This window comes from Erpetoichthys calabaricus, chromosome 6 (genome assembly GCF_900747795.2).
Source record: "Erpetoichthys calabaricus chromosome 6, fErpCal1.3, whole genome shotgun sequence".
NCBI lineage: Eukaryota > Metazoa > Chordata > Cladistia > Polypteriformes > Polypteridae > Erpetoichthys > Erpetoichthys calabaricus.
In genome coordinates, this window is record NC_041399.2 from 111,855,749 (window position 1) to 111,879,747 (window position 23,999).

The following is a 23,999-nucleotide window of genomic DNA, read 5'->3' on the forward strand; positions in this document are numbered from 1 at the left end:
TTTCATACATTTCCTGTTCAATTTTCCAAAAATAATTTAAACAGTAAAGTTAGGAGCAAAAGAATCCTAATTGCTGGCACCTGTGTAAGATGGACAGGCACACTTTTGGAAGAGCAAAATGTTCAGTGTTAACCCATCTATCCAAAATAAGCCATAGAAATCCAATACATTTTTGGCAGAAGACAAGTTACCCTGAATGTTCACCGAGGCAATAGGACAGCAATGTTGAGCCAGTTATGGCCCCTGTTGAGCACACTAAAGTGCAAAGGTGCATACCAAACTTTGAGGATAGCTCAAGGAAATATAAAGTGCAAAAATCCCCCTCAGAGCCCAATGAGATTTTTATGCCAGGAAGAAGACTACAGTTAAAACACAAAGCAGCAGGTGTATTGACTGCCAAGTCTAGTGTGGTCCATATAAGGCTTCATCTTAGGATTTTGTGCAGGTACACTTGCACTGTTAACACTCTTTTTTTCTTTTAACATATTTAGCACTACTGTAATCCCGGTTCTACATGTCATGCAGAGTAACCCATCATACCATAAACTGTAAGAGCATAAATGACTGATGTTGACATTTGCCCTTGGAACAGTATGACTCACTAGAGCCTCAAGTTTTACCTTTAAGCCGCCATTCATCAAATGAAAACTTTTCATTTACATTTCAAATTTCTTAGTATGATAAACAGTAAAGAAGGTTTCTACAAGATTGCCTCTGGCTCTTCACCATGGTCTATTAAGATGATACTAAATAAAAGTAAATAATGCCTAAATGAATATACTTTTTTAGAGTGTTACAATTCCTGACATAGAAACAGGAAAAGTAGTTTACCACCTGATGTGAATGAGTGTGTTGCTGTTTAACTGTTTATTGTTTAGGCTTATTTTATGTGAAAGCTGTCATATCTACTGACAGAAGGTTTTATTGAACAGTTTCTCAGTTACTGAATGTGTCTTTTGGGGTTGATCTAACAGCACTCGAGTAGACAGTATTTTTTTAAAAATTGTATACTCTTTAATGGAAAGTAATGTAAACATTTTTGTTTTAGCAGTATCAAAATGGTTGGAAGAAACTTTTATTTTCAACAGACATGTTAAACAACCCTTTAATACCTTGTGAAACATGAAGTCCATATAGGTGGCCTTACAATTACAGTTTTCTAACTGCTTATCTTCTTGACACACTTCTTGTCATCCCTCTTTACGAACAACATGCAGTTTTTATTGTCTGTCTCCTTCCCCATAACTCTCCTACCTTGTTGACTGGCATCAATGGATGGCTGCTTGCAGTCTTGTGCATAGTGTCCACTGGCACCACAATTGTAGCAAGAGATATTCCCATTTTTCTTAATTCCCGTCCCACTAGGATTCGGCACCATACTCACTGAAGGGTACACAGGAGAGTAGAAGCAACCAAAAGCAGTCATTTGTTGGATCCCATAATTAGTCTGATTGCCTAGTAGGTGGTCTGTGTGGGTGTGCAATAAAGGTCCATTGGCATATGGGTGTTGAGTAGGTGGGAAGAAAGGCAGCTGTGTTGCTCCATTGCTCTGATGTGCCTGATTGAGGTAGCTGCTGTTACATGTCAGATGGAACAGAGGTGGCAAACTAAAAACTTGGCGGTGAGGAGGAGGGAAATAGTAATTTGGTGGGTGACTGCCACAGCTTCCCCTGCATCCACAAGCTCCGCATCCTAGTTGCTGAGTAGATGGCTGCTGTGGAGAACCATTAGAGCCTCCATTGCTATTGATGTAGGAAGTGCTGTTGCTTTGTGCTGTGCTGTGTGTCAGAGCTGGACTTGGGCTTGGTGCAGGTCCGGGGGTGTGAGTGGGTACAGCTGGGGGAACCATGGTTTGCACTTGGCCTGTAGTTTGGGCATGGCCAGCTTGGGCAGGTAACACAGAGCTAGGAACAGAAAGGCCAAAGGATGGAGGTGGAGTGGGAAGGCCAGCAGATAAAGGTAAGCCTGGAGGTTTGCTGTGCATTTGCTGTGTAGCTCCACTGTTTTCAGAATGAGACAAAGAATGTGGTGTACCAGATGCAAGGGGTTCAGCACTGGGAAAGCCAACAGTCATTTGAATGGGGGGAACATAGGCAAGGTTTGGTGAAACCACGTTAATAGCACCTACAGGCGCTGGATGCTGTGGGGTATTGCAGTTCTCTGAGGTGCTCTGAGGGACATTTGGTGCAGTCATTTTGAATCGCTGAATCATCTGGTGTAGTGACAAGTTTGGCTGCTGTACCAGCCCTGGTTGCGACGATATAAAGGTAGGTGTTATGGAGGAATTGGAGTCCAAATGTTGCTTGTCGGTATCTCCAGTGGCTGTAGGACTTACTGTAGTGTCTCTCATGGAAGAGAGGGCAGGAGGCACAGTCACCATTAACCCAACCGACTTGCCATCCACGATCTGAGGTGGCACCACTCCTTCAGGTTTTGGTGCTACATTTTGAATCACACTCTGGATTGGAGGCATGAAAGACAGCTGGGTGAACTTAGAGGCACTCAACGGGCTTTCGGGTCGCTGTCCGTCCTCTTTCAGTACTGGTGTAACCAGCCGTCCTACTGCAGCAGAGGCAGGTCCACCAATGCTAAAAGGCAGGAAACCATCTGCTCTGTCTTTACCGGAACCTTCAGAGTTGCTATCTGAATCTAAAAAAATATATAAAATAAAACCAGGTTTAAGGAATGTAATTAATTTCATTATCACTTTCAAGGCTCTAAAACAAGGAATCAATACCATATTTTAACATGCTTTCATAAATGCTCATTTTCCCTGCGGGTCTTTGTGGTTAGAAAGCTAAACTCAACAAGAACAAAGACCCTAGAGGAAAATCTTATGACACATTTTGAGTAAAATCCATTCACTCTTCACTTTTAGTGTTTAAGAATGTTTATCATCTTTTTAAAGTAAGATATTGCTTTGCCTCATGTAAAATGCATTTACCTCGATCCTTATCATCTTCACTCTCGAAGCTCTCTCTACAGTCATGCCTTGGGCTAGAAGGGGAGCTGTAGCTCTCAGAAGATGTTTCTCCACAAGTATCAGGACCTGACCCAGTTTCCAATCTAGGACCTGAGGATAACAAGAAGGTGGCCTGATTTCTTGACTTTTCAAAGTAACAAACATAATTAACAGAGTTATCCATTTTGAAATTTATCAGATTGGACATGTCTAAGTCTGAATGTACAAAAAAGTGCTGTTACTTTCCCTTTTGATTTCTGTTTGAGAATGTTTTGTAATTTAATTGTAGTGAAGGAATAAGTTGAGAAGATCTGTGAAAATGCCACCTGAATGTGCAGTTCAAAATTACCTGTAATATTTATATTTTTTCCCCATCACTTATTTCAGACAAGGAGATAAAAACATCTATAAAAACACAACAGAGTTACTACAGTTTTTGAGATCAAAAATATCTTAGTCAATTCAGTGTTGGCTTGAATGTAATTAAAAATGGAAGCAATAAAATTCAGCTGTTATTTTTTTTTTCTAATGTGATAACAAAGAATAGTTCTGAATAAATAAGGACTACAGTGATGTGTACTACTTGACTCAAATGTTTAAAATACAACTTGTTACAAAAATGTTGTGCCCATATTCTCTTATAGACATGACTAGAAATGCACAGATACTACTAACTGGTGCTTCCATCAGGCTGATACCAGCCAGTAAGAACTCATAGTTTGCATCAGCACCATTATGTGGCTTTCTCTGGGTACTCAACCTCAATTTCGAAAAGGACAAATTAAAATAATGACAACTCCAGCTGAGCATTGCTGTGACATGGAGAAGATGTATAAATGCTTTCTTTAGTACTGAGAAGGTATATTCTGCTGGTCTCATATAAAACAAATAATTACAGTGCCATGAAGTCAATCCATTATACAAAGGAATCATAATGAGAAAATAAAAGCCAAATAAATAAATGTGAATAGGATGCGACTTATGCTGTATGCACACGCTATGAAAATTTCATGAATTACCATCTGAGATGCCTCACCTTCCTACTTCATTCTCATCATTTGAATTTCCAGTCAGTGTAAAACAAAGATTACTTTTTTTTTGTGAAAATAACATGTAAAATAAACATATGTATGTACCACATTGCATCACATACAACACAACAATTTTTGAGCCAATGTTACATTAAAGAGTGGCTAAATTGGGTAACAAACTTGTCTGTGAATGTACACTGGAAGGGTGTTTACATGAACTTACCACTGGGAAGTTCATATTTCCCGCAGCACATAAAAATAGCATTACTACACGTAGAGCAGCCAGAGTCTCTTCATGAAGCATAAACTGGCTTGGAGCCACACGACTAAAAATATAAAAAGAGAGCTAGACCTGATCTCCCATTTTGTGCACATGCAAAATATTCCAAATTCTAAAGTGACATTATTCTGTGTTAACAGCATCCCTGGCACAAAAGCCACAGAAAATGTTACAATAATTACTATAAATAGTAGTGTTGACAACAACAGAAAATAAAACGGCATTTAACAGAAAAACAGAGATTTTCTTCATTCCGCTATGCAAATTTCCATTGTGGAAGATTCAATTCTTAACATGCATACATCCATTTGCTGCCACTCTTGAACTCTGCACAATGCTCCTTGATATTTTTACTCCATGTATTATATACATAGTGATATTTATTCATGGCATTAGTAGTCTGAATCACAATCTGATTGTATGGGTGGTTACCTACCAGGTAACGCTTGTGGTTGGTCAGCAAGTCGGCTAACATCCGCCACGGTGCCCTCTTTCAGTTGCGAGAAGCAGATCATAGAATGGTTGAAATAGTTTAGTACGCGACACTTTCTGGGCTCATCAGGCATACACACTCACTGAACCCCCCTCTCGAGGAATTGAACCTCGGACGTCAGCGCTAGAGGTGAAGCGAAACACGTGTCGCGTACTCTTTGCATTATTTGACAGTGTCATACACGTGCGCATGGGAGGCAGCTAAAGGGCTTGAGTGAAGGCAGTTCTGAGGCACGCCGGGATGTGGCAGAGTGCACTGACTCTATTTTTCCCCTTACCTGTAGACCATTCACGGGAGATTCCACCTGGCTCTCTTGACGTCACTTCTGGGACCGAGCCAATGGAAGAAGACCTTACCGGCTCTGGCCCCTGTGATGTCACGTCCGGGCTCGAACCAATGGCTGCAGAACATGAGCCGATCCCTATGACCTCACTTCCTGTCTTCCCCTTTAAAAGCCTACACCTTTTCCCTGTTCCCTCAGTCTTGTTTTGGACTCTGTTGTAAGCACATCAGTGCTATATTGCAAAAGAAAGCAACTTTGCAGCCAGTAGAACAAATTATACGGGTGGCTGCCCCAAACCTTTATGTGACTATGTCTCATTTTTGTGACAACAGTAAAACTATTTCAACCATATATTTTATATATATTATATATTTTACTGTATTGTATATTTATGTGCATATATAGTGGTACCTTGGTATACATCCTTAATCCGTTCCAGATCCTTTGGTATATGTCCTGTTTGGTATAAGTCAAACAAATTTTTCCCATAAGAAATAAGGGGAAAATGATAAATCCGTTCCCATGTAAAAAAAATCTTATTGTTATTGGCATATTATGCATTGATGGGGTTGTATAAAATAATTTAAACACTGCTTAATACTAAAATACATAAATAAAAAAGCAATTAGATGAAATAAAAGGAAATTTAACCTTACTTTACTTGTTAATAACATCTTTGTTTCTCACAATCGTAGATGCCGTCATTATCGGCATACAGTATGCAGCAGCCATGTCCCGGATACGCATGCCACCTTCATACTTTTCAACAAACAATTCAAATTTACACGAAAACACACAAAATCATGTGAAAATTCAGAGTTATAGCGCGGGTTGTTCACTGAATGCTAGCAATTGGCGTACTGACACTCGTGGGCAGCGTAGGATAGCGCGCAGTGTGACGATGCAGGTCCGCTCCACGCTCCCATATGTCCTTACAGGGAGCCCTGAACCCGATAGCGTCGGTAATGTCACCGAGATGAGCTGACAAATGAGGACAATTCTCAAATGAAGCCAAGGGATAGTGCAAGAATGCTAAGTGCTTTTATTTGAAACAAAAATCAGTGTCCAAACAAATAGTGCAGTGCATCTGGTTTCAATAAATAATTATTTAATAAACATCCATAAAAACATGTGTTCTCTGGGGATAAAAACAACAATAAATAAATCCGATAAAATCAGAGGTTAAAAATGCAGTCTCACTCTTCCCGATCACAGCCCACCTGTGCAGGTGCGACTCGCTCCAACTTCCTCGTTAACTCCCCCACGGTCGTACAATTGCGCCCACGGAGAACGACACGGCTATACGGGTTAAAACCTGGCTCTTTTTTTGAAGCCGCGGACCCGCTATACTACCCGCGGTGTTCTAGCACGTGAGTCGTATTCCAAGCAAAAATTTTTCGCGTCCAAACAGGACGTATACCAAGTTGGACTTATTCCAAAGCAGACGTATACTGAGGTACCACTGTGTATAATACATATATTATATATATATATATATATATATATATATATATACATACATACATACATACATACACACACACACACACACAGTGGAACCTCTGTTCACAAACTTCTCTGAACACGTACGAATCGGGTTACGACCAAAAAGTTCGCCAAACTTTTGCATCTGTTCATGACCACACACTCGGTTGACAAACAAGCCAGTTTCCCTTCCGGTTTGTACACGCCAATGATTTCCACATGTGTTGCATTGTTCTCAGTCAGATGTACGTGCTTTCGCTGTGAACTCTTTGTGCTCTATTTCATTTCCCTTCCACTTCGTACGCACCGATAAGTACCTCACGTGTTCAGTCTCTCCCTGTCCATTGTTCTCGGTCAGACTTGCGTGCGATATTTATTTAAAGAGTTTATATAAAAAGCCAAACTGGGGACAAATAAAGTTCTTTCTATCTGTCTCAAAGGTGTGCTTTCGCTGTGAACTCTTTGTGCTCTACAGTATTTCATGTGCTTTTGCATTAATTTTGCAGTTAACCATGGCTTCTAAGAAAGTGAAGAGTGGTGAGAGGAAAGGTTCGAAGAAAATTGAAATCGAATTAAAGAAATTATTGAAAAGTTTGAGCATGGCGTTCGTGTTACTGATCTTGCCGCCGAGTACAAGAAGTCAAAATCTACGATTTCGACTATTCTAAAGCAGAAAGAGGCAACCATTAAAGCAGCTGATGTTGCAAAAGGAGTTACAGTGTTAACCAGGCATAGGCCTCAAGTGCTGGAAGAGGTGGAAAAACTGATGCTAGTGTGGCTGAACGAGAAGCAACTTGCAGGGGACAGCGTAAGCAAGGCGACATTATGCGAGAAAGCCAGGAAGATTCATGGTGATTTGCTGCAAAACTATCCTACGAGTGGTGAAAGTGAGGAATTTAAAGCCAGTAGAGAATGGTTTGAAAAGTTTCACAAGAGAAGTGTCGTTCATAGTGTGGTAAGGCATGGAGAGGCTGCTAGTTCCAATGCTGAAGCTGCGAAAGAATTCATGAAAAATTTCACAAAATTAGTGGAGGGTGAAGGCTATATCCCGCAACAAGTCTTCAACTGCGACAAGACCGGATTGTTCTGGAAGAGGATGCCAAAGAGGACCTACATTACCCAGGAAGAGAAGGCTATGCCCGGCCATAAACCAATGAAGGACAGGTTAACCGTTTTGCTGTGTGCTAACGCTAGTGGCGACGTAAAAATCAAGCCGCTATTCGTTTACCAATTTGTGAACCCTTCTGCTTTCAAGCAGCACAATGTAAACAAAGCCAGACTGCCCGTGATGTGGAGGGCAAACATGAAGGGTTGGGTCACAAGGACCTTGTTTTTGGAATGGCTGCACGAGGCTTTCGCTCCCGCCATGAAGCGATATCTCGAAGAGAATAATCTGCCTAAAAAATGCCTTCCTCTGATGGACAATGCACAGGCACACCCTCCAAATTTGGTTGATGATATGGTCAAGGAGTACGGCTTTATTAAGGTCGTGTTGCTCCCCCCCAACACGACTCCTATTCTGCAGTCCATGGACCAACAGGTTATTTCAAATTTTAAGAAGCTGTACACCAAAGGACTATTCGCCAAGTGTTTCAATGTGACCGAGGAGACGTCTTTGACCCTGAAAGAGTTCTGGAAGAACCATTTTAATATCGTTCATTGCATCAACCTCATTGATAAAGCCTGGGAAGACGTCACACACCGGACCTTGAACTCGGCCTGGAAGAAACTTTGGCCTGAATGCGTTCCTGAACAGGATTTTGAAAGCTTTGAGCCTCCTATTGTGGATGAGATTGTGTCCATGGGCAAGAGCATGGGTCTTGAAGTGGACAATGAGGACATTGAGGAGCTGGTCCTGGATCACAAGGAGGAGCTGACGACGGAGGAACTCGCTGAACTCCAGCAGGAGCAGCAAAGGTTGCTCACCTAGGAGCAGTCCTCAGGAGAAGAATTGGTTATAAAAAGTGATGAGATAAAAGCCATCATGGAAAACTGGAACGAGTGCCAGGATTTTTTCGAGAAGAACCACCCTGACAAAGCAGTTTCAAACAGAGTGATAAACATTATGAACAACAATGTCGTTTCGCATTTCCACAAAATTTTAATGTGTAGGAAAAAGCAAGTCACATTAGACCGCTATTTCGCGAAGTCTGATCCACCAGCTAAACAGCTAAAAACACCAGAAACCCAAGAAATCACAAGAGAGAAAACACCTGAAGGAGAACATCCCTCCATCGCGGAGCCGGACTCTCCCTCAAAACTGTAACCTCCTCTCCACCCAGTTCCTCCTCACTTCCTTCATGCAATGCCAGAACTCAACTCATGCACGGTTACACGGTTAGTTTTCTTGGTTGTTTATGGTTGGTTTTTAATAAAGTTCGGATTTGTTCAAATGTTCCTTTTTTTCCCTGTGCTTAAAACTCATTAAAAAAAAGTTTTTACAGCAATCGGTTCGTAAGGCTGTTAGCGTGAACTCTTGCAATGGTAGTTTTTTCTGTTCAAGGTTTTCTCATTGTTATTCAATGTTTTTACATTTAGTTTACTATTACACTGTGCATTCTATGGTATAATTAACTATTTTTGTGCTTAAAAATCTTAAAAAAAAATATATATATATATATATATATATTTACATTCAGCTTGTACGGTCCGGAACGGATTAATTGTATTTACATACAATCCTATGGGGGGGAAATTGCTTTGGGTCACAACCAAATCAGGTTGTGACGAGAGTTTTGGAACGAATTATGGTCGTGACCCGAGGTTCCACTGCATGTATGTATGTATGTATGTATGTGTGTGTATATTATATACACATACACACACACGCACACACATAGTATATATATATTATATATGCAAGTCTTACTCAAGCCATCTCTGTTGGTTATACAGAGTTCATTTTCTGGACACATACTTCAAAAAGAAGCCTCAAATGTAAACAGAATTGCATTTTGCTGTTTGGAAGGCCCCTCTTGATTAAAGCAAAGATCGTGACTCTCAAAATAGAAAAGCCCTAGTTACATATGTTGTGCTGCATTGATAATAGTAATAATAATAATAATTCATTACATTTATATAGCGCTTTTCTCAGTACTCGAAGCGCTATCCACACAGGGAGGAATCGGGAAGCGAACCCACGATTTTCCACAGTCTCCTTACTGATAAGTACAATTGTATTGTTATAATCTTGATGAGGGTTATTAGGATATCTTTTATTATTTAAAAAAAAAAAAAAAAAGTTACCTTTACTGATAGTATTAACATGTATAGTTAATGAAGTATTTATTATAGAGACAGGTTCATCCTTTAAACACAACCTAGTATATTTTGATGACTTGGTAGCTACAAGGCAACAGCATCAAGAGATGCTAGTTGGAGTCATGTGAGCTTTATGCTTTACATATCAATCAGTCCAAATGTGAATTCTGATGGTAATAGACATCTCCTTACTAATGTCAAGAGAGGCACCCGAGAGGCAGCCTGGCCCAAGAAAGATGAAATAGTTTTTGCTACAAGATCCCACCCAATAAGACCAATACAATACAGAATGCAAGGAGTCAAAAATTCAATTATTTTAAATTATGATTTTATATGCTGTTTTCTTGCACAATTATCAAACAAAATAATGTATTATGATTTATTAGGTATCTTTAGTTTCCTTTAGAAATCTTACCTTTTGCAGAACAGGATCGAAATGACTGCTCTGGTGCAGACCTCAAAGTGCCATTAGTTATGTTGCTTATCCTGCTTTCTCCCTTTTTCCCCTTGTCCCTAGCAAAACAAAAATTTATCTGTGTCACAGTGTTTGTAAATGTTGCAAAATTTTGTACAGTTATAACTAAGAATTGTCTGCTGCCACATTTCATATATCAGTTGAGATCTGTACATCTTTTCTAAAAAAATGTATTCTGACAAGAACCTCCAAAGTCCATATAGCCTTCATGTTCAGAGCACAGTTGCATTCATGCAGCATTCACATTTTTGGATATTCTGAGCTCCAACTTGTGATGTTTCACCATCCCACTTCAGTGTTAACGCAAGTTTCCAGTCAGAATTCTGGTCGCTCTTCGCTTTTGATTTGTTACTTGGTCTTCAAAAAAGCAATTAAATATATTTTTTTTTCTTGAAAATAAACAGCAAATGAAACATATTAAAGGTGTATCGCATTGCTCCAAATGTAATTTGACACAAAAATACCATTTCTGGCTGACCTGGATACATTTCTTATTTAATACAACTGAAATAGGTGAAAGGTCAAAGCTAAGTCACAACTCTTGCGAATTTGGGTAGCTTTGTTTTCTCTAGATTGCCTAACTCATAGCTCTAACTTCATAGGTATTCACGGGAAATTCTCAATTTGGAAACTCTGATTTCCTGTCTTTCCAATAGCATGGGAGTGTAACAGACATATGTTATTAATGCACACACTGTTGCCTTGGTCAGTATCATTTCATTATTCTCCAAGGCCAGTGAGCCACAATGGCTCTTGTGTAGGCTGTGTTTTTTAGAGTGACAGATTAACTAAGCTAGTGCCCTTTTCAAACATAGCCTGTGTATTAGCCTGTCGATAAGCAAAGCACAATATGCCTTACTGAAGTTTATTGAGTCTTTGTTGTTCTGGAATGGATTAACACAAAGACTGTTTTGATACCACTATCTTTTAAAAGATGCTGCTGCTTTTGCCAATAACTCCAGGTAAAGTGACTATCAAGTCCTCAATCTCTTTAGATACGATTTAGATCATGCAAGTTTGACGATTACTACATTCGGTGCTAGCGGTAGTGTAGGTGGCACAGCACAATTCGAAACCAAACTTAAACCAAAAAAAAAAAAAAAATCACTGTAGTACATACATGTAGACAGATACAAATAGAATTTGTTTGTATATATAATTAAAATAAATCCACCAACCAGCTTGAAAAAAATGAAAGTAATGGAGGTATATATAGTGCCTGGAAAAAACTACAAAGAAAGAAAGATGACAAATTCTACACAAAAGGCTCCTGCTCACTTGCTTTCTCTTTCTCCCAGATGCTTCAGGGAGGTTTTGCACAAAGTGATAAGTAAACATACAAATAAGCATACACCCATAAAAAATGCTTGGCAGTAGAAACAAATTACTTCTGCCCCCATTACCAATGACTGATTTAGTACAGATTTCCGTTTTAATTTTAAGCATTATTTTATGCTTCTATTGCAGTAGGATACACAGGATGGCTTTTTTAAGTTTCAGACTGAACTACCAGCAGACATAAAAGATTTATAGATACACAGGTTCTGAAGATAAAGTGCTATGAGAAAGTATTTGCTCCCTTCTTGATAACCTTTTTGTGTATGTGACTTTAGATCCATCCATTATCCAACCCGCTATATATCCTAACTACAGGGTCACGGGGGTCTGCTGGAGCCGATCTTTAGATCTTTAGATAATAATAATGTAATAATAAAGGGAACCTGAGTAAACATGTAATACTATTTCTGAATTTCTACTTAATATATCTAAATAATAAAGTTATTCAAGACCTATGTTGCCCATTTGAAAAGGTGATTTTCCCTTAGTTGCTCACTAAAAACAAAATGACCAGACTTTATTGATAATTAGACTCCACTGAATGAACACATACAGAACTGATTGCAATCTTCCATGTTGAATCTAAACTTCACCATCACAATAATAGTGAAGCACTCACCACAAGGTTTCTAGAAGAAACACTGTGCTTTGATAGAAGGAAATTCCAGAATAGAAGAGGAACAAGTTGTTGAAAGTTAACTATCAGTAAAGGCCTACAAAGCCATTTCTAAGGTTTTGGGAATTTGAATTTTCTCAACAAAGGCTGGTCTGCCAAAATTACCCTCACAGCACAGTAACCGCTCATTCAAGAAATAACAAGGAATCCTAGGAGATCATTCCCAAGAACTGCAGCTAAGCTCAGTGCTCATGACTCCAAGATAAGATGCAAGATTTCTATAAGATAAATATGATTCATGGGAGAGTAAGGAGGAAACTGCTGCTCTATGAGGGTAAAATCAGTTCTTATCTTACATTTGCAAGCACACGTCTGGGTCACCCCAAGCATTTTGAAATAATGTTCTTTGGATAGACGAGTAAAAAGTAGACTTTGGATGACTTGTGTCCCAGTATGTTGGGTGTAAAACTAATACAGAATTCATCAGTAGGAAAATCATACCTAAAAAAACACGAGGGAGCTTTGCTGCCACAGAACCTGGAAGATATGCCATTATTGAAGGAACAATGAATTTTGCACCATACCCGAATATTCTGTCCCATACCTGGAACCTGACGTGTAATTGGGTTACACCATAGGACGACAACCATAGACACCTAAGCAAGTCTACTTACTGAATGGCTCAGAAAAAAAATGATAAGTTTTATCGAATTATAGGAAGCAGTTAGATGTGATTATTGCTGCTAAAAGGTGCCTCAACCAAGTATTGACACTATGGAGGCAATTACTTTTTCATATAGATGACAGAAATGTTAAATAACATTGTTCCTTGAATAAAGAAAGTAATTATTTAAGCTCTGTGTTCACTCAGGTTCCCTTTCTCTAATACTGCTTTTTGACTGAAGATTTGAGGCCATTTACTATGTAAAATATGGCAAAACAAAATATAGTGAACAGGAAAAATACTCCAACCCCCCCCCCCCCCCAGCACACTTTGTAGGACTTCAGATATACGGTAGAGAATAGCCAATAAGAAAATTATCAAATTTGAACTGAAAAGGATTTCAAATACACAGGATGTACTTACATATACATAAAACACACAGATGTTTGCCTGGCTCTGTGCACATCTAAAGACCCAGATATGATAGCAGTTTTAGCATTTCTATAAATCAAGCTACTTCTGGCTGGAACAGCCTTTGTACTACAGTGAATGGTATTGTTTTGATATGTAGCTCTTTTAGATTATACTGGGGAAGTATTATCTTCCAAGGGCTTCTCTTATATAGCCTGCATGGGGCAGCATTGATTGTTCTCATTGACTGATGTGAAAACAGGTGAATAAATCTCTTACCTGTCAGTCTGAGGCTTCATTTTCTTTTTGCCTCCTGAAAGTTGCTATAAAGAATGAAGGAGAACATATTTATTTGCTGATGACACAAGACTGCACAATCTGAAATTAAGCTCCTATGTAATAATTACTTTAGAGGACTTTAGATATCTCATCTCAGTGAGCAGACAATATCTGTCTTCCAAAATATCTTTTTTAGTATCATCCAATTAAAAAAAAATACAAATCTCTTTTGCCTTTTTTTTTTTTTTTTTTTAAACTTTTACCTTGACCTTTTTAAATGCTAAGTATAAAAGACCATAACTGTTAGTCATTTTAATAATCCTGCAGAATAATATTTAGCTGCAAAATGGTATAAAATAAACATCAATGGAAAGAGATGACTGGGGACACAGCTTAAAAATACATTTTTACATAATTTAGGAGACTGAAGTGAAAAAGGGAAAAACAAAACTGTTCAAGTCATCCAGCATGTACTGGACTCAAAAGAATGTTTATGTATGTAAAAATAGTTGAAACTGTGAATATTAACTTTTGCAAAATAAAAATAGGTTTGACCTCTGATTAGCCTTTGGGGGATTTCTCACTACTTACATTATGGAAAGAAAGTGCATTTAGTAGTCAGTTGATATCTAAATTCGTTTGACCTGAAATTACTGTATTTTTGGATGATAAACTACTTAGATACTCAGCTTAGTATAAGGCACAGTTTTTAAGTGCCTTACATAATGCTAATGGATTCCCTGATAAAGTATCCAGGTATTTTTATCTTGTTTAGCACAGGAAAACTCTTTCTTATGATGATTAATGCACAAAAAATATATTTATGTTATTAATATATTAAAAAATGTTTCTAATAGCTTGGCACGCTAACAGAGAAGGATAAAAAGATGTAAATGTAACTCTGCTTCAGCTGTTGTACACAAGGAATTTAAAAATATATGATGATATGTACAAAAGAAAATTATATCAACAGGAGAAAGATAAGTCAAGACATTTAGATTGTAACTCAGAACTATAAAACAATAAAAATGTTATTTTTTTAAAAACTGATCACCTACCATATCAGAAACCATTGTGCAGTGCTCTGTACTAGATTTTAAAGAGTAGCTTTTTTTCTTCCACTCGAGGAGACCATTGTGTTCAGAGTGTTGCATTCTCAGACCTTCTAATCCAGGGCACTTTGAATTGGGAATGCTTGAATAGGGAAAAAAACATAAGAGCTTATGGTCTCAGTGAAATTTATCAATTGATCGTTTGACAGGTACTGCTATGCAAGTAAGTATGACTAATTCCCATTACCTTGACCAAGGAATTAAACCTTCTATTGCAGTTTATGAGGAACAATGTATAAAACAAATAACGGGCATTTTATTGATTTCCATGTACATACAAGGCTTCCATTCCCATGCACATCTTCAAACTATGTAACACCCCAAGCTTATAATTTTGTTTTTGGTAGTCATGTTATGCAGTATCACCGTCTTTTTTTTTTTGCTTACAAAAAACTCTGAATAAGTCAAGCAACATACCTTTAACTATAATGAAAGGTGGAGGTTTGTGAAATTAAATAAGCACATTGCCAAAAGAAGTCACTGGTGAAAGTGTGTATTTGGCACTACAGACAGCTGCTTCAAGTGTCTGTATCGATTTACTTTGTACTTTCTGTTAAAGAGAGTCTATCCTTCTCTTCACCACTGTCCACTTCCATTCTCGGTTAACTGAAAACTGATGGAATTTTATAACATCACGTTTTGGTTAAGTTAATCTATGCGATTAACTGTTTTACTGTGTGTTTAACTGGTGTTCAGACATATTAAAACAATGCACATTTTTATATATGCATATATACACACATACATACACATACACTATATGGACAAAAGTATTGGGACGCCTGACCATTACACTGCGTTGAAGAACATAGGACTTCAATATAATAATAATAATAATAATACATTTTATTTATACAAGGCGCCTTTCAGAGAACTCAAGGACACCGAACAAACAATAAATAAATAAAAGACACAATTATAAACAACTTAAAACATCAGAAAATCTAAAAATTAAAACCAAACAAAATCACTGTTATCAGAAGGAAAAAGAAAAAGCCATTTTAAACAGATGCGTTTTAAGTTTGCATTTGAAAAATGAATATGATTTGATGTTTCGGAGCTCCGCAGGTAATGAATTCCAGAGCTTGGGAGCAGAACGGCTGAAAGCTCTGCTCCCCATGGTGGTTAGACAGGCGGGAGGGACGGTCAGATGGGTGGAGGAAGAGGATCTAAGGTTACGGGATGGAATGGCAACATGAAGAAGGTCGGACAGATATGGAGGGGTTAGGTTATGGATGGCCTTAAATGTTAATAGCAGAATCTTAAAATCAGTACGAAACTTGATCGGGAGCCAATGAAGCTGCTGCAAGACCGGAGTAATATGGTGAATAGATGGGGTTCGAGTGATGATACGTGCTGCAGAATTCTGGACTAACTGAAGCTTATGAAGAGATTTATTAGGGAGACCAAAGAGGAGTGAATTGCAGTAGTCCAGTCGAGAAGTGACATGACTATGAACAAGAATGGCAGTAGTATGAGGAGTGAGGGAGGGGCGAACGCGATCAATATTACGTAGGTGGAAGTAAACAGACCGGGTGATGTTATTAATGTGACATTGGAAAGATAGAGTACTGTCGAGGATGACACCCAGACTCTTGACCTGAGATGATGGGGAAACAACAGAGTTATCAATAATAATAGAAAGATTATTGGTTTTGGATAATGATGATTTTGAACCAATGAGGAGAACCTCAGTTTTGTCACTGTTTAATTTAAGAAAATTCGAAGAAAACCAGGATTTAATTTCAGAAATGCAGTCAATAAGTGAGGGTGGTGGAAAAGAGGAGGTGGGTTTATTAGCAAGGTAGAGCTGGGTGTCATCAGCATAACAGTGAAAATTAATGTTATATTTGCAAAAAATATTGCCAAGGGGAAAAAGGTAAATAATAAAAAGAAGAGGCCCCAGGACAGAGCCCTGGGGCACACCAGAAGTAACAGCAGTGGGTTGGGATGTGAAAGTTTTAAGCTGTATGAACTGAGTGCGGCCTGAGAGGTAGGATCTAAACCAATCAAGTGGAGTGTGAGTAATGCCAATCAAAGATAATCTATTAAGGAGAGTGGTATGACAAATAGTATCAAAGGCCGCACTCAGATCAAGGAGGATGAGAATAGTAATTAGACCAGAGTCAGCAGCAATAAGGAGGTCATTGGTAATTTTAACAAGTGCCATTTCTGTACTATGAAGAGGGCGAAAACCAGACTGGAACTTTTCATATAGATTATTGTGAGATAAGTGGGTGTGAAGTTGGATTGCTACTATTTTTTCAAGAATTTTGGAGATAAAGGGCAAGTTAGAAATAGGGCGAAAATTATTGAAATTAGTAGGCAGGTTTTTTTAGTATTGGGGTTATAGCAGCAGTTTTAAAAGATGAGGGAATACCACCAGTAGTAAGAGAAGAGTGAATGATGACAGAAATGAGAGGGACTAGAGAGGGGAGTCAGGCTTTAACCAGAACTGTAGGCAGGGGGTCCAGCTGACAAGTAGATGACTTGGATTTGCAGATGAGATCTGAGATTTCAGAGGAAGTGGGAAGCTGGAAAGAAGAGAAAGAGTGAATAGGCGAGTGTAGTTCAGAAGGAATACAGAGAGGATCTGGACCAAGGTGTTGATGTATCCTTTGGAGTTTCTCATTGAAAAAAGACAAAAGAGAATTACAGAAAGCAGTTATATATATATGTGTGTATATATATATATATATATATATATATATATATATATATATATATATATATATGAGAGTTGGTCCCCCCTTTGCAGCTATTACAGCTTTCACTCTTCTAGAAAGGCTTTTCACGACATTTTGTAGTGTTTCTGTGGGAATTTGTGCCCATTCATTCTGTAAAGCATTTATGAGGTCAGGAACTGATGTTGGACGAGAAGACCTGGCTCGCAATCTCAGTTCATCCCAAAGGTGTTTGATGGGGTTGAGGTCAGGGCTCTGTGAGGGCCAGTCAATTTCTTCCACACCAAACTCATCTAACCGTGTCTTTATGGACCTTGCTTTGTGCACTGGGAAACAGTCATGCTGGAACAGAAAAAGGCCTTCCTCAAACTTTTTCCAAAGTTGGAAGCATAGCGTGATCCAAAATGTCTTGAGATGCTGAAGCATTAAGATTGCCCTTCACTGAAAGTAAGGGACCTAGCCTAAACCCTGAAAAACAGCTGCACACCATGACCCCCCCACCCCCCCAGACTTCACAGATGACACGATGCAGTCCAGCAGGTAACATTCTCCTGGCATTTGCCGAACCTAGACTCTCCCATCTGACTGCCAAACAGAGAGGTGTGCTTTGTCACTCCATAGAACAAGTTTCCACTGCTCCACAGTCCAGTGGCGGTGTGCTTCACACCACTCCATCTGACGCTTAGCATTGGACTTGGTGATGTAAGGCTTGCATGCAGCTGCTCAGCCATGGAAATGCATTCCATGAAGCTCCCGCCACACAGTTAATTGCCAGTGGAAGTTTGGAACTCTTTAGCTATGGAAACAGCAGAGTGTTGGCAACTTTTATGCACCATGCGCCTTAGCAGTTGTTGACTCAGCTCTGTGACTTTATGTGGTCTTCTGCTTTGTGGCCAAGTTGCTGTTATTCCTAAACGCTTCCAGTTGACCACGGAATATCCAGCAGGGATGAAATTTCACGAAGTCTTATTGCAAAGGTGACCTCCTATCACAGTACCACACTTGAAGTCAGTGACCACTTCAGAACGATGCATTTGTTTCACAAACGTTTGTAAATGGAGATTGCATGGCTAGTTGCTTGATTTTATACACCTGTGGCAATGGGTCCGACTGGAACACGTTAAGAGAGGAGGTACACACACTCGCACTCCTCTTTTTTCTGCCATTTGCAAGAGGGACATGATTGTGTAGCCTACAGAACTAGATTGAGAGACCATTTAAAGGCTTTTGCAGGGGTTTTGAGTTAATTAGCTGATTAGAGTGTGGCACCAGGTGTCTTCAATATTGAACCTTTTCACAATATTCTAATTTTCTGAGATACTGAATTTGGGACTTTCATTAGTTGTCAGTTATAATCATCAACATTAAAAGAAATAAACATTTGAAATACATCAGTCTGTGTGTAATGAATGAATCTAATATACAAGTTTCACTTTTTGAATGGAATTACTGAAATAAAATCAACTTTGTCATGATATTCTAATTTTATGACTAGCAACTGTAAGTATAAATAAGCAATCACTGGAATTACAGAATGGATCAATCCTATTTACATTATTTCTTATGGGGAAATTCGAATGGAAACTCAAATTGAAATTCGACCAGCCATGTGGAACAGACCAGAACACAAGTTAGTGTTCTGAGGTACCATTGTACTTATTTTTAATTTTCCTTTGTATGTATTGTCTTCCTTGCTAGTATCTGTGTCTGCCAGTCAGTTAACATGGCTCTCTTTGACCATTTTATATAATAAAAGACAAAGCCCTTAATTTACTACCTCACAAATTACAGGTCATAATGAATGTACATGTGTACATTTTCCTTTGTTTTTGATTTATATCATTTATGGTGGTTCTCCAGTCAAATAGTCACAGTGTAGAGCACAGAAGGCACAGCATATCTAACCTTTTAAATATTGTATTAATATAAAGAAGTAAAGTTAGTTCTTCAGTCTAATGACATTTACTTGTATGTGTGGTCTAAGATAAATAACGAAACAAAGCAAAATATATACAGTGCATTGGCTGCTCTCAAGTTAAAACCAGTTCTTGAAAAAGAATTACAAAACAAATCTAACATTTAAATGTAAATTATTTTACTACAGGTTCTGTTAATCTACAAAAGTCACACAATGTTCATGAAGAAAAGCCATATCCTGAACACTGCCACATACCGTCTTTAAACATTCGAAAAAACACTGACTAAAAGGGTAACATATAACTGAAGATAAATATGATAAACATTGGTATAGACATTAGTTAATCTTTTAGAATTTTTTTTTCTGTAGTGTTTGATCACTGACATACAGAACTTGGGAAACGTTACAAAAGTTGAACACTGCAAGGTGGTAAACTGCCGTTTCTTAACGCAGCAAGACACAAAATACGGTAATGGGATCAGACAACACAAAAGCGTAACTTTAAATCATTCAGACAAGACTTTCTCAGACATTAGGAAACTTGATTCACCAAAAACACAAATTTAAAATAAAATGGCCGGTGATGCAGTTTAATCCGTAACTGATACACAAAAGTGAAAAAAGAAGGTTGTTTTCATTCCTATTGGTAACATTTCATCAGCTGAGATTACGTGAAATGGACAGATAAGGGCTTACATGCTGTGTGGATGTCTCCCTTCTGGTTTGATGTGAAATACTGGTTAGTGTAGTTGTTCAACCACTGACAAAGTGTATTTTTGGGGTGAAAGTGCGTTTTGTGAAACAGTAAGTCACTGCTGTTCTTAAACCAATCCCCTTGTCCCCTCATACTCTATGCAACAGAACAGCTATGATTTTATGGGATCGGTTTCACCTTGGAGGCAGAAAGCACACTGAAGGAACCACATGTGCCTAGATGGTCTTTTTATATACAGGAACATCTTTTATCTGTAGAAGCTGTCCTGCCTGAACTGTCATCCCTGGAAAACAAACATTCGCAAATGGCAGCACTACTCCTACCTGTTCTACACACTCGTCACCACCACCAGTCAACGTGGATGGAGTCTATTTAAACACATTGAAAAAGAGCACTGGAGACATTGCAGATTTCATTAACATTCAAATGAAGTTGTGGAAAATTAAAAGTGACTTTTGAATATTGATTTTTATTAAGCATCAAACTGAAAATTTGATACATTGCTCAGTTCTACGGTCTACCCAGTTTTTAAAATACCGATAATACCCAACACTCTCCACCATCCATGCTGTTTGAAGCAAAATTTTTATATTATTCTGTTCAAAACTATAATGGGGGACACGGCTATAGTATACGTATATCAGTACACTTAAAACTCCAAGGGGGGACCCACTTACCCACCCGCATCTAATATAGTAAAAGAATAATAGCATGCTTAAAACTCCAGAGAGGTACCTGATCTCCAGGAAGCCATGTACTGCTGAGAGGGTTGCACATCAGCTACTGTGAGAAGTACTTTATTACTTATCTTTATTTTGCAAGCCTGTTGGCCTGTAAGCGTGGCCACTAGATAGCCTTGGACGTACCCTGGTGGAACCAGGGGATGGTGTTGTAGTCAGGTTGCTTCTGACCCTGGGTGAGTGGAGTGCAGCGGAGTCAAGCAGTGTGCATGGCGAGGGGACAAAGCAGCTGGGAGCGCTTTGGGGGAGTTATCAATTATTTGCTATAGGTACTGAGTGGTACTGATACCAGCTTGCACACAAGTCTAAATTTTAGTATTGATACAACATCACCCCACTGTATACACTGCAAACTTTTTCTCTGTTTATGATTCAATATTATTTTTGTATTTGTGGCCTTTCATTTTTTATATTACATTTGCAATTACTGTATATTATACTGGCTGAACAGTGGACATGCATATAGGAAAAAACTAAAGTACATTAAGAACAGAAATTTGATCTTCTCCTACGCCTATGTTCACTTCTATAAGCACCACTAGTGCAACGCCTTGGAAATCATTCTGCTGCCCAAATACAACTTTTCTTTGTTGCCATCATATTAGTGGGAAAAGGTAAGTGGACAGTGGTACCCATGCCAATCCACACTGAACTGAAGTGGAAAGAAATATTACAAATGATTCAAGCCATTTCTCTTCTGAATACAGATTATGAAAACTACTTTTATCAACAGGCTCTTTTTCCTTAGGACACTGCATTCCATTAATGTGGGAAGTGACATCCTTCACATCTTGTGTAACTCTGTGAAGGCCAGTGCTATTTTCTATGCTGTGGTGTGCTGGGCTGGTAACATCTCTTCAAGAGAGACCTACCAAATAAACAAGCTATTTAAAAGGGCAGGATCAGTTATAGGACACACTCTGGACCCCCTGGAGGTTGTAGCGAAGGAGAGAATTAAAACAAAACTGAGGGCCATTATGAATAATGCTATACATCCTCTCTCTGAAACGCTAACACCGAGTACTTACAGCAAAGAAATTATTTATTATTATGCAGAAGTTTGTCAAGAACCTCTACTGGGGCTCCTTTTTAGCAACAGCAATACACCTGCATAATGCGCCTCACTGTGACAGTTAAGTCAGAACTTTTCTTTCTTTATAGTCATTCTGGTGTGTGTGTTATATGCTCTCTTATCTACCTATTTATGTAGATATTTATTTAAAGAGTTTATATAAAAAGCCAAACTGGGGACAAATAAAGTTCTTTCTATCTGTCTCAAAGGCGTGCTTTACCTGTTAACTCTTTGTGCTCTACGGTATTTTGTGTGCTTTTGCAGTTAACCATGGCTTCTAAGCAAGTGAAGAGTGGTGAGAAGAAAGTGTTGCAATGTTACTTTTCTCTTTTTTCAAATGTTCATTTTTTTCCCTGTGCTTAAAACTCAATTAAAAAGAGTGTTTACAGCGATCGGGTTGTAATGGTATTAGCGTGAACTGCTGCAATGTTACAGAGCGGGGGGTTGACTCGCGTGCTGCTGTGAGAGAGAGAGAGACAGAGCGCCTGCAGCTGAGCAGGGAGCCTGGGTGTTTGTGTCAGTGTTATTCAATGTTTTTACATTAGTTTACTATTACACTGTGCATTGTATGGTGTAATTAACTATATTTGTGCTTAAAAATCTTTAAAAAAATATATTTACATACAGTTCGTACGGTCTGGAACGGATTAATTGTATTTACATACAATCCTATGGGGGAAATTGCTTCGGTTCACGACCAAATCAGTTTACGACCAGAGGTTTGGAACGAATTATGGTTGTGAACCGAGGTTCCACTGTATGTTAATACATACTCATTGGTATTCTTACCTTAGACTGGGGCTTTTGCTGCCTTGTTTCTTACGATGACATAACATGAAAGGCTCCAGATCTATAAGAGAAAAGAAGTTTTTTTCCATCAGAACTCTTAAATCAGTCTGTTGAATGGGCTTTTAAAAAGTTGGACAAAATGCCAGAAAATATACAAGTCTCTGAACACAATAAATAAATCTGGTGTTAGGTTTGCATTTTGATTATACAAGGTAAAGAAATCAAGACAAATTAAGATTATGACATTGTTTCTAAAAATACTAAAGTTTATGGATACATAGGCACAATCCTCAGGCACATCACATGACTTACCCGAATAATTTAAACTTTTCTACCATAAATAATAAATTTTACAAAGCAAACAATACCATGGACTGGACTACATTTGTAATGCTATTGCAATAATCACAATTGCTTTCATATACAAAGCTGTAGTATTGCCATTTTCTGTCTGCAACCCCCCCAAACACCACAACCCTTACAAGAAATAATGTAGTGAATAACTGAGTGTAATCCAAACTAAACTCCTAAGAGCAAATTCTCTATATAATTATTAAGAAAAATAAAAACGAATCTAAAGTATCTTGATTTAGATGTAAATATAATCAGATGTACTCAATGAGGATAACATCCAACTTATTCCAAATTGAAACTATTTACTTCAAACAAAAAATGATTGCTTTCCACCAAATTATTGTCTTGCTGCATCACCCTGACTGACCATGGCGACTCCCAAATCCAAATCACAAAATGTTTTGATTTTTCACTAGTGTAAAGCAGCAATATCTAGTAAAAGATATCCTAAAACAAATATGTAATTAACATTTACATGGGAAGGCTTTACCTTTTGTGGGGGAAACATGACTTTGGCACCAAGGATAAAACCTGGCTTTCAAAATACAATGGTTTATAAAATATTTCATTCACTAATTTCAAACATATTAAGTGTTTATCGCTTCCCATTTGCATTTTCAGAACACACATCTTTCTAAATAAGGGACTAAATAACTTGGTGCTCTTGGAAAGGATTTGTGAATCACTTGCTTCAATTTCAAATTTGATTGTAATTTTATAATAACCACAACCCTCACCAGGAAAAGTGGATAAGAGATGAGATGTTTATAATGTGAATAACTGCTCAGTATTTTAAAATATTCGTATTATATTCCTATCACCCTGAATTTATTAAAAATTGCAAAGATCATTTTTACACATAAATACTACCGTAATGAACAGTTTACCCACTGAAAACTTTAATAGTGTCCTATTTCTTGCTGTTACTGTTGTGTAAATGTGGATTTCTTCACACACACAGTCTATACAAAAAAATAAGATGTACTGAATTGCTTGTTTATACAATGTTAAAACATTTTTGTACATTTTTTAGCTGT

The 23,999-nt window shown here is 38.2% G+C and overlaps 1 protein-coding gene across 2 annotated transcripts in view; it reads right to left on the minus strand.

The window, feature by feature from the left end:
* zcchc2 (zinc finger, CCHC domain containing 2) overlaps window positions 1–23,999 on the minus strand; it is a 137,825-nt gene that overhangs the window by 16,200 nt on the left and 97,626 nt on the right. Inside the window, exons 5-10 of one of the 2 annotated variants that reach the window (XM_028803861.2) lie at window positions 22,609–22,669; window positions 14,637–14,772; window positions 13,579–13,622; window positions 10,211–10,308; window positions 2,945–3,073; window positions 1,255–2,649 (exon numbers count right to left, since the gene is read on the minus strand). In XM_028803861.2, the coding sequence (XP_028659694.1) occupies window positions 1,255–2,649; window positions 2,945–3,073; window positions 10,211–10,308; window positions 13,579–13,622; window positions 14,637–14,772; window positions 22,609–22,669 (1,863 nt within the window). Of the gene's footprint in view, window positions 1–989; window positions 2,650–2,944; window positions 3,074–10,210; window positions 10,309–13,578; window positions 13,623–14,636; window positions 14,773–22,608; window positions 22,670–23,999 lie in introns of those variants that run through there. The other variant, XM_028803860.2, reaches the window with a different exon arrangement.